The sequence below is a fragment of the Brassica napus genome, chromosome A6 (genome assembly GCF_020379485.1).
Source record: "Brassica napus cultivar Da-Ae chromosome A6, Da-Ae, whole genome shotgun sequence".
Taxonomy (NCBI): domain Eukaryota; kingdom Viridiplantae; phylum Streptophyta; class Magnoliopsida; order Brassicales; family Brassicaceae; genus Brassica; species Brassica napus.
The window spans coordinates 12,240,900-12,252,402 of record NC_063439.1 but is presented as its reverse complement, the minus strand read 5'-3'; the positions used below and the strand labels follow the sequence as shown (position 1 = coordinate 12,252,402).

Genomic DNA, 11,503 nt, shown 5'->3' with positions numbered 1-11,503 from the left:
AGAGATTATACGATGATGTAATGTGGTGTCACCAGTGTTAGAAAGTCTCTTTCAAAAGTATTTTGGAAAAATCTTATAAATAACATAAAATAGTATCACAAAACAGCCTAAAAACAAAATTTTCAAAATAGTATTCAATAAACAAAAAAAAATTCTAATTTATCATAAATTTCAAATTTAATTTCATTCCTTAAATAGTAAGCCATAATCACTACATCTTTTAAGACAAATGTAAAAAATAATATAAATTCTGTATATACTTTGATAATTGGCAATTCTCTCAAATATCTATTTTAAAGTTTTTTTCATTACAGCTTCCAAGGACGAAGATGATCAAAATAAGTTTCATTAACGAGGTAAAAGACCCGTGTATCCTTGCTTTATAGATATAAAATATAATGATTATTTAAATAAATAATGAATACTAAAAATTTAAAAAATATTTTTATAGTTTTGGAATTATATATTTTCAAATTCTAACTTTTTATAATTTAAATTTCGAATTTTTTCAGTTTTTTTTGTTTTCAATTTTTTTTTAAAAAAAATCGAAAATACTTTTTGAAACAATTTTCAAAATTTTTATTTTAAAAATTAAATATTTATTTATTTATTTTTTTAAAAAATTAGACTCACTCTCAAAATCTCATCTTCAAATCTAAACCCGAGGAGTAAACGTTTTGGTCAGTTTTATATTTGAAATATATTAATTAATTATATAGTTATAAATGTGTGTAAATTATTTTTTACGCGTTGATAAATGCTATAAATATGTGTATTAGCTTTAGTTAAGAACAATGTAATTCTAGTTTAATTATATAAACTCAACCAAGATAACGTGAGGGTCAGCTATTCACGTGAAACCCACGTGCAGATTTCACGCATCAGGTCTCGCACGGTTCACATGAGAGCCCACCACCGTATTTTCGAATCTAAAGTGGAAAACTAACTAACCATGACAGAATCCAGTGTTTCGCACAGTTCTGTGTTAGTATACATCTCCTACGTGGCGTAATCTAATTAGTTGTAACTTGAAGGAAAACTACCATAACTAGATCCAGTGCTTCACTGCGTTCTCTGTCTACATACGTGGCACGATCTTGTTAGTCGTACGCTTTTCGTAGCCGCAAATCTAGCGATAGTAAGTATTTCTCCAGATCTCGCCTTATTCGTTGGCCTATCGAGATCTTTGAGAGAAACATCGTTGAAACTTGAGATTTTGAAAATGAAGCTCGGAATCATCATTGCGGCTCTTCTAATGCTGCTGGTTCTCGTCTCCGGCGAGATTTCGACTAAATCCTCACCTGCTCCAGCACCGGATCTACCCGCCGACGCTGTAGATTCACCTCCGATTCACGCACCTACTCCGGAACTTGGATCTCCTCCGTCTGTTAACTCGCCTTCACCGGCGGAATCTCCGATTAACTACTCTTCTCCACCGGAACCTGAACACTCTCCGTCAACCTCTCCGCCGATGCCCGATGATCATTCAGCTCCCTCCTCTCCGTCTCCGTCTCCGTCTCCCGAAGCTAGCGATGTAAACCACAGCGACATTACTGGAGTCGAAGAGAAGAAATCATCCGGAGGCGGCGGAATGAGCGGCGGGACGAAGGCTGGGGTGGCGTTTGGGACGATAGCGGCGGTGTGTGTAGTTGGATTAGCAGGATTTGTGTACAAGAAACGGCAGGATAACATCCGCAGATCTCGCTACGGTTACGCTGCCAGAGATATTCTTTAAACTCTGAGGGAAAGATCCAGCAGCCAGGCTTGGCTTGATTTTATTATCTTTCTATCACTTTCGAATTCAAATCATTTATTGATATACTATCTTTGAACAACTACGTATAATCCATCCTTTCAAGTTGATTAGTTAATTGAATTCATTAGTGATATAGCTTCTACATTTATGTTACAGATGTCTACGGTATTAAATAGCAAAGTTTTTAAATTGTTTTATTACTGAAAGTGAGTAATTTATACTACTAGCGTAAACCCGCCCTACAGGCAGGCAAATAATAAAATAATAATATATATTTACTTTTAACCAAAAATCCCAATAAGATTCATAATCTTTTTTTTCAAAAAACTTATCTATGTATTTCAAAATTCATATTGGCAATTATAAGATTGTCTAATTATAATATTTATTAAAAACAGAATTATTTAATTTCTCTTAATTTTTATTTTAGGTTAATGATATCAATAAGACACATAGATTTTTAAATTACTAAACACTATGAAACATTAATATTTTTTTTAAATTTATGTTTATTATTAATTTTTTACTGTATATCATTTTAAATGTTGTTTCTTTTATTTTTCTTATTATGTTTATCGACTGTTATGGTTAAAATTGTTTGATGTTTGATTTTTCGTTACGGTTAATTAAATTTCATAATATAATGTTAAAATTTAATGGGATGTTTTTTTTTTGTCGGTGTAAATATTTTGATATGTTTTGTTTTGAGTATTTAGTTTGATTTCTACTATTATTGTCGTTGTCATATTTCACAATTTTTTTTGTTTATCCTAGGGGTTGACCTACGCAAGGAAATTTTATCTTGGTTAAATTTAATGTTTAACAACTGCTTCTATTTCTATAGCTTTTCCAAAAAAAATACATTTGTTTCTATTTTGATGTGTTTCTTCTATGTTTTGTATCAAAAGATTTGTTGTTTCTATTTTGATGGGTTTCTTCTATTTTGATGTGTTTCTTTTTTGATTAATCACTTACATATTCACCTATTTCAGCAAGTTTTTTTCCACCATAGCTAGAGAAAGAGATGGATGGATCTTGATCCAGGAAAATGTTTTTAATTTAATTGTTACGAAATTTTGACAGTGTTATGAAGCTTGGGTCTATTCTTACGTAACCACTCAATGACTAATGGTATTTCTGATGAAGTTTAATTTGCACTTATAAGAGCAAATGTAGTTGCCTTACAGTGTACGAAAATTATTAAAATATCCAGTAGCACTTATAGGAACCGATATATATATATAAGAGAGTAGAAAAACTGAAATCACATTGACACTTTTAAGAAAAGCACATAGTTTGCCTGGCAACGTACAAAAGTTTTTTTAAAAAATAAAAGCACTTATAAGCACTGAAGTATCAGATATATATGTGTAGAAAATCAGAGATCCCATGGCCATTTCTAAAAAAGAGCAAACGTAGTTGCCGTACAAACGTAGTTGCCTTGCTGTGTACAAAAAATCGAGAAGGAAAAAGAATCAGAAGCAATAATTAGCATGACCGAAAGAGGTAGAATACTTTTGTCTAGAGGATTCTTTTAAAAAGTGGTAGTAGAGCATCAACTAAAGTCCACAACAGTGTTTAAAACTCCTATACTCTTGAAGATTAACCATTACATGGTTTTCACTAACTTATACTATGTAATAATAGCAATAGTACCGATGCCAACGATGTTCAGAGCGACACAACTGTTCACACTTTATGTCTTTACACCATCAGTGGTGTAAGTTTTTTAACAGCTCCAGAACCTGGCATATCATTGCCCGAGTTGTCATTACCTACCTGCGAATGAGTTTGTGTGAAGATCAGTTTGACATGTTAAGAGGAAGAGCACGTCAGTTGTAAGTGAGTACGCTTACCTGTCCATCAAAAGTAGGAATTGGCGTTGGTTCTGATCTAATATCAGGGCTAGGGTGAATGATTTATGGTTTGATGAAAAGTCTGAACTTAGAGAGCTTGGCATGAAAGGTTAAGGTTATTTGGTTTGCCATCCCTGCGTCTTATATGTCAAATAGGTTTAAGTACAAAGGGAATTAGTATCTGCAACCATCGCTTGAGAAACTGCAGCAGTAGAAAGGCTTTGTCAGTTTGTTCATCTCACCATTAATACCCACACACCCAATAACTTGTTATAACGTATGGGAATGAGATTGGCTTTAAATTACTTAGAGAGAGTGAATGGAAATGTGTTCAACATGGACTACCTTACAATCCCAACAGTGTTACATCATTACATGATGCACTGGTGGAAGATGAGAACCTGCGTTGAAACTTCTGGAAGCACTTGGAACATGAGATATAAGACCAGTCATTACATGAGATATTTTAACATGCAAAAGAGATTAACCTTGCTCTGCAGAGAAGGAGGTGTTCATTTCACACGAATCTCCTTCCACTTGTCCAAACACTCTTCCAGTGGGTATACATTTCTTCCATCCCCATGTATAAACTTCATGGCTCTCTATATCCAAACCAAAAAAATCAAGTTAACAAACTTTTACGCAAATGTGGTCAAAGCTAACTAAACATCAAGAAAGTCACCTCTTACCGCCACACAATGATCCCATCCAGCTTCAGCTTTCTGTACACAAACCTCCGGAGGCAGAGGAAACGGCTCGGGAGTCTCCTATGAAAGAGTAACTCGACTAAAACTCATAATCATAGAACAATATCAAATTAGAACACTGTGTTCTGAACACAATCATACGAAGAAAGGTTAGTGAAAAGCTTACACAGTGCTTCCCTGATGTGACATAGATCTGACCTAGATCATCCGTCGAGCCGCATGTGATCAGCTTCCCGGATTCTGATTAACACTCGAGTAAACAAATACAAAACCATCTCACTATGATTCCGATTGAACTATCGATTGTAAATTGATGAATCGTTCTATGAAACCTAGAGAAGAGTTAGGACGAACCTGAGGTAGCCATTGCGAAACCGCAGCCTCCACCGGAGACATCTTTCCAGGAGCTTTCGACTGCCGGCAGAATCTTCACCACCATTCGGAGAAGTGAGATACAAACCTATTTATACATGAAATCGTCGACTGAACAACGCAACTGAAGCTAGCATAGTGGGCGTCTGGTTTAATGAGATTAAAGACACTAAGATTAAAGGCGCAGAAATCACAACGCCCCGTTACGGAACTGGAAGGTCATCGCTATCGATGAGAAAAGCAGAACACAAATGTCCGAGATGATAGAGAAAAGAAGAAACGATGTGTTTCATTAAAGAGGACACGTGTCGCCCTCAAAATTTTCTAATTGATGACGTGTCCGCCTATGTGGATGGCCTAGGAGGGATCCAAAGCTTACTTTATATATATAGATATAAGTCACTTTAATGCACTTTCTTTTCATAAATAAGTACTTTCTCATACTAGAACAATTTTGTACTCATTTCCATAATAGTTGAGTTCACATTGCATATTCCCTTAACAATTCACTAAAGCATTTAGATTTTTTCTAGTCTCCTTATTATATTTTACAAATAATTTTTTATTCTAAAATTCACCATCACCGAAGCCCTCTTTCTTTCTCAACATCACCGAAGCACTTTCGACAATGATTCCGATGAGATACATTGGCTTGCATTTGGACACTGGCTTGTTTCTCCTCAATTTCAAACAATGCTTGTTGATGTTCTTCCATCCGAGGAGAGCAACATTAGGTAATTATAATTCCTGCAAATTGTTTGTTTTTTTTTATTAGGATGGAGATTACAGAAATCAATCGGTTACCGTAGAGGTGAAAGAAATATGAAAAAAAAAGACAAAACGATTGAGTTTTACTGATGACTTTATTTTGGTTGGGAAATTATAAAAGAAAGAAAAAAGTTTGCGTCTGTAACTATGGAGGAAAGAGCTTTAAATGGTAAACTACCATGCGCTTTAGACCTTCCATCTGAACTATGTCGATGAGCCAAGAAAGGTTCGACGAGGTTTGGTTAATGTCTTATGAACATTACATTGCGACTGGACCCTGGCTTGTTTCTCCTCAATTTCAAACAATGCTTGTTGATGTTTTTCCATCTTAGCCACAATGCCGACAATAAAAGCAGAGGAGAGCAACATTAGGTAATTAGAATTTCTGTAATTTTTGTTTTTTTTTAGATTAGGATGGAGATTTCAGAAGCCAATCAGTTACAGTACAGGGGAAGGAAATATGAAAAAGAGACAAAAGGATTGAGTTTTACTGATGATTTTATTTTAGTTGGAAAATTATAAAAGAAAGAAAAAAGTTTGCATTTGTAACTATGGAGGAAAGAGCTTTAAATTGTAAACTTAGTCTATGCGCTTTAGACCTTGCATCTGAACTATGTCGATGAGCCAAGAAAGGTTTGACGAGGTTTGGTTAATGTCTTATGCATATTGCATGCTGGAGCATAGATATATTTTGGGTTCAGGTTATGGATGATTTACAATATGTACAATGTAATATTGGCTAAAATCACCCGAGAATTGAACGAAGATATGTAGAAAAAATTCCGTACATTTCTTCCTCAGAAAAAAGATAAAGAGATTTTTAACTAAACAAGAATTATTCAGAAAAACTTTCTCTGAGGAGGTTTTTACGACAATATCATAATTTTACGAGACAATTTTCCGCAAAACAAACTTCGAAAAGTTTCTAAGGAAAAACATTCGTAAAACACACAAAACAAATTTTATGAAATAATCTTTCGTAAAACAAACTTGGAAAAGTTTATAGATAAAACTTTCATGAAACTAGCAAAACAGTTCCAAACTAAACGAAAACATCAACAGAGAACGGAAGAGACGAGCCAAGGCAAGAGGATGGCCTCATATCCATTAACTATCCCTCATCGCCTCTCTCTCGTCGCCCTCATTTTCTCTCCCTCACTCATCGCCTCTCTCTAGCCTCTCTCCTCTCCCCATCGCCTCTCTTCTCCTCTCTCCTCTCCCTCCATCGTCTCTCTGTCTCCTCCTCATCGCCAACTCTATTTCTCACTCTCCTTCATCGCCCGCTCCTCATAGCCCATTCCTCATCGCCAACTCCTCTCTCGCTCTTTCTCATTGCCCATTCTACGTCCCCCGTAACTCCTCGAGACTCCAAATCGCCCGTTGAACAATGTACATCATCCGTTGAACAAGTGCATATCGCCTTTTGGCTCTCTATCTCTTTCCACATTGCCCATTATGCCTTGTCATCTCCCATTAAATTGTCCATTATGCCTTGTTATCACACATTGGTTTATAGTTAATTACTAAACGTGGTACTCTACATTCCCTTTCAGCTTGGTTAATACGTAAAAGGGCGAATAACTCCACGGGGATTTGAGTGGCCTTATTACGTTTTCATTTAGTAGATATTTTATTTCATTTTTACAATGTTGTAAAAATTCTTTATTCATTTGTATTGGTCGTGTTTTTTTTTAACGTCTGATTAATTATGTTATTACAACGCTGAAAAATATTACAGAGACGATTCTACAGCCGACAATTCTACAACCATATGAGAATACACGTCTGACTGCGTCACTTCGAGCCGCCCTATGAGATCCATATTCGATGATACGTTCTGCACAATGCTGAAGACTTCTTGTAACCTTTTTTCTCCATAATCTGCATAATTTGCGTTTTTCTGAGATTTGAACCCCAAACCTCCTTGTGTAGAAGCATTAATGAACCCTTAGTCAAACCACTGGACTAAGGGAGCTTCCATTATTGGTCGTGCTTTAGTTGGTATATTTTTTTCATTGAATTATTTTATATATAGGAGTTTTTTTTGTCTGGTTAATTATGCTATTATAAATTATGAGAAACATTATATAGATGATATTACAGCAGACAATTCTACCTGCCTTATGAGGATTCACGTCTGACTGCATCACCCAGAATAGCCCTATGAGATCCATTCCTGACGGTACTCCTTGCGCCATGCTGAAGATCTCTTAAAAGCATTTTCTCTAATTTTCTGCATAATTCGCCTTCTCCGGGAAAGGAAACCTAGACCTCTTCCTGTAAAAATTGCGTTGTCTAGGGTTTGAACCCTAGATCTGGATGTAGAAGCCTTTAAACCTTGACCACTAGGCCACAGTGCTTCCACCTATATATAAGAGTTCAACCATATGTTGTTTTCTTTTCCAAAAAGCGTTTGGTAAATCAGAACATACTTGGTTTAATAAATCATTTTCTATAGATTTTACTTTATTTATTATATACTGTGTTTTAAGTTGTTCCTCTATTTTTTATGTGATATCTCATCTTGTAAATATTGAATAATATTTTGCTTTCCTTTTTTATCAAATTGATTGTTTTTTTAATCGTATTTTGCTGTAGATTTAATTTTTTTTTTAGTTTTCATTGGTGATAAGAATCCAAATAATAATTTTGTTCCTACAAATTTAGTGGTTATTCATATTTCTATTATTTTAAATGATGGATATATATGAGTAAAAAATAGAGTTCCTAATAGAGTTAATTGGTGCAATAGCCAATTTTGGAGACAAAATTAAAGATATATCATTGATTTTGACATAATTAGATTTCATAGCTGTTGTTTCTTTTTCTTCCGGTTATATCCTTCTTTTATACAAGTTACCGGTAAATAAATGATGTTGAAGTGTATAAAAGATGACAGTGATTATAAAGGAACGTGTGTGATAAAAGATAGATAAAATGGAACATGCTAATTTGTAATAAACGAAATAACATAATATATATTGTATAAATTTTGAAATGTCTATGATTGCAGGAAAAGATGTAATGCTCACCCCAACGTCAACCCAAATATTCCATAAACTAAACCCAAAACCCTAATTACTAAAGGGAAAGAGGTAATGTTAAGCTCGAAGCATCTTGATCCTTTAAACTCTAAGGTGGAGACAAAGATTGATAGGAGAATTTTGAAGGTAAAAGAATTTCAAGTTTACAAGGTTAACAACTTCAGATCGCCTATGCGGAATGCATTAATCCAATAGCAGTTCTAGAGTCTGAATGGATTTTCCAGCTGAGGTTAAACTTACTAAGGTTTTACCACTAAAGACAAGAAAGAGTGTTGGTCGAACCAATAATGAGAAGGTATGAATCAGTAGAAGACAAGATAAAATCTTCTCAAGGATCAAGAAAGAATAAAAAGCACAAGTGCAGCCGTTGTGGTACCGAAGAACACAAGAAAGGAACATGCAATTTACCCATCTAGTTTGTTCAGTGTGTTCTTATGTCTCTGTTTTTTTTTTCTTATTGCTCTTGAAACAAATTGATCTTCTGTTTAGGAACATATTTGACAATTTGGTATTTGCTAAACTCTTGAGATAAATTGATCTATGTTAGTGAAGACCATCACCAAATAAATTGAGGCATCACATGAACATCATGCATAGGTAAGATACATGAAGACCATCACCAAACAACACACAAACAAAGATTTTATGATCCTCAATTCCCTAATGCATTATGTGATCTTTTCTTCATAATGTGTAATTACATCTTCCATCTCTTCAATTATATTCTCATGGTGTTTCATCATGGCATCACCAGCTCTCTTTGATTTCTGAAACTCGGAATTGTCAACGGGCAGCACGTCAAACATGTCCTAGAAGTCTTCAATTTCTTCAACAACTGACTTATCAATCCATTTGAACAGGTGGATTTTGTCCTTCATCATTAACATCCATTAAACAGTTAGATTGAAACAGGTTTTGTCCTTCATCATTAACATCCAATAAACAGTTAGATTGAAACATGTTTTGTCCTTCATCATTAACATCCAACCAAATGATCTCCTCATATGACACATTTGCAGCTTCCATCCAGTTTGTGTATCTAGGACTGTTCTTAAAACCTTTCTCCGGTTTTTTTTCACAAAGCTTCTCAATCTTTGGTACAACTTCTATTTCCCAAATCTGCAAGGCGTAAGAGAATTCATCTAACACATAACTAGTAGTCTTATCCTTCAGTTTGTCACGATTTTTAGCTATTGACTTGCAGAGAAGGTCATAAGCAGCAACTCCCCAAGAATATTTTCGAACTTTCTCAAGATCCATGACCATCGTGATGTATTTGAGGGGGATATTAGCTTTCTCATCTCTCGCTAAAACCACTCAAAGAATGTTGACCAGGTAGATCAGGCGTATGTGATCTGCATTCCTACACTTCTTAACAGCTTCCTTGTCCTTATTCCACATGTTGAAGAGTGTAATTATTCCATCTTTTCTCCTCAACACATTTTTCCACAAACCATCATCATATTTCCAATCTTCGAACTCCTTAAGTGAGATACGAGTATTGCACTCAAACCTGATTACTGCATGGAACTCTTGTAATGAAAATCGAAGTGGTGTCCTCGCAAAAACAAACCAAAGCTCGTGCAATTTGTAAGTCACCAGCTCCCTACACAAGAAGCTGTGTATCACTCTTGCGGAGTACTCAAGACTATTCTCCTGGAGCTTAATAATCTGGGAAAAAACCCAGATCTTTCTTCACAACATCCAACACCTTTGGCAGCCACGTTTCAAACTTTCACATAATGTAGTCGATCCTGCAATTGTTATTGATCTGAGTCACTGGAGGCTCCTCGCCCTTCTTAAAAATCCTCTTTGGTAACTCCTCAAACATATCTAGAAGCCATGAAAAAATTGTTAGTTCAACATGTTAAAGTATCAATATCATCACAAAAATAATGAGAGCAAAATAAAGCAGATTTTACATTTACATTCTACCTATCCTATAATATGTATTCCGCCTAGTTCTAATTTCAAAAAGAACAACAATTTGTTCAATCGATCAATCAACAACAATCATGTCTAGAATCAAAGAAAAAAGCAATTGGAGCGAGAGAAAAAACTATGAAAGTACATATTTTAGAACACATGTTCCAATCGGACAACAACTACTCTAAGAGCATAAACACAATTGAAGAACAACTAGCCTACATTACAATCGGACAAAATCTACTCTACATGAAAACATACACAATCGGACAACAACTAGTATAAGATTTTAAGAACCAAATTTTCTCCCTTTCCAAAAGCCTTAATCGATATTCTTCAAATACAAATATGAAACATTTAACATGCAAAGACTTAATCGTGATGTATAAGATGTTTAACCGACCCGTGAAACGAATTTACTTTAAGAAACATGACAAATTGTTTTTTTAAAAATCTAATGGAAGAACACTTCGATTTCGTTTTAGATGAGAATTAATAGAAGTAATCGCATACCTTGTGTGAAGAAATGTGAGATTTTGACGAAATTGATGGAAGAACACTTCGTAATTTGATTTGACCTGTCCGATGAAGAGGAAGAACACTTGGATTTCGTTGTATCTTCAATGAGATCGAAGAGGAGGAGGTCGAAGACGATATTAGAGACTACATGCAGATGAAACACCGACGAATAACAAGGCTTCTCTCCGTTGAACCCTAAATCACCATGGAAGAGCCACAACTCTAGGCGGAGAAGAGAAGAAGAAAAATAAATTAGGGTATCGGGATGGCCGCATCTCCCTTTTTGTTTATTTTAAATTTTTGTTATTTTTTAATTTTTTAATATTTTAACATTTAAAATCAATCACGAAAATTATAATTTATAATAATAATTCAACTTAATTGATAAATTAAGGGTAGTATGGTATTTACATGAATTAAAATCATATTTTCCTAAAACATGTTCTACAAATCCTATTATGACAAATCAAAGTTTAAAGTCTCTTTTTCCCAATTTTTCCCTAAGATAACCCACGTACACACTTGCCTTCTCTTTTTTGAGTCTATCAAAATTAA

The 11,503-nt window shown here is 34.7% G+C and overlaps 2 protein-coding genes across 11 annotated transcripts; one reads left to right on the top strand and one right to left on the bottom strand.

The window, feature by feature from the left end:
* The first annotated feature begins 805 nt into the window (after nt 1-805).
* On the top strand, nt 806-1,956 carry LOC106347498 (classical arabinogalactan protein 9). The gene has a single exon (XM_013787044.3). It carries the CDS (start codon nt 1,223-1,225, stop codon nt 1,733-1,735), a length of 513 nt encoding a protein of 170 aa, XP_013642498.2. The 5' UTR covers nt 806-1,222; the 3' UTR covers nt 1,736-1,956.
* A 1,167-nt stretch (nt 1,957-3,123) lies between these two features.
* LOC125575737 lies at nt 3,124-8,749 on the bottom strand. Of its 10 annotated transcripts, none has more exons than XR_007314301.1 (6): nt 4,674-4,965; nt 4,302-4,559; nt 4,101-4,214; nt 3,919-4,027; nt 3,613-3,814; nt 3,124-3,535 (listed from the first exon to the last, which is right to left on the bottom strand). XR_007314301.1 is itself a non-coding variant. In XM_048734792.1 (6 exons), the coding sequence occupies exons 1-5, from the start codon at nt 4,756-4,758 to the stop codon at nt 3,984-3,986; spliced, it is 402 nt and encodes a 133-aa protein (XP_048590749.1). In that variant the 5' UTR covers nt 4,759-8,749; the 3' UTR covers nt 3,124-3,535; nt 3,613-3,983. The 10 variants fall into 10 exon arrangements, 2 of the variants coding, with proteins under 2 accessions (XP_048590749.1, XP_048590750.1); XR_007314299.1 differs by having other exon boundaries at nt 3,919-4,214; nt 4,295-4,398; nt 4,486-4,559; nt 4,674-4,959; XR_007314297.1 differs by having other exon boundaries at nt 3,958-4,027; nt 4,295-4,559; nt 4,674-4,958.
* Between the last annotated feature and the right edge of the window lie 2,754 nt (nt 8,750-11,503).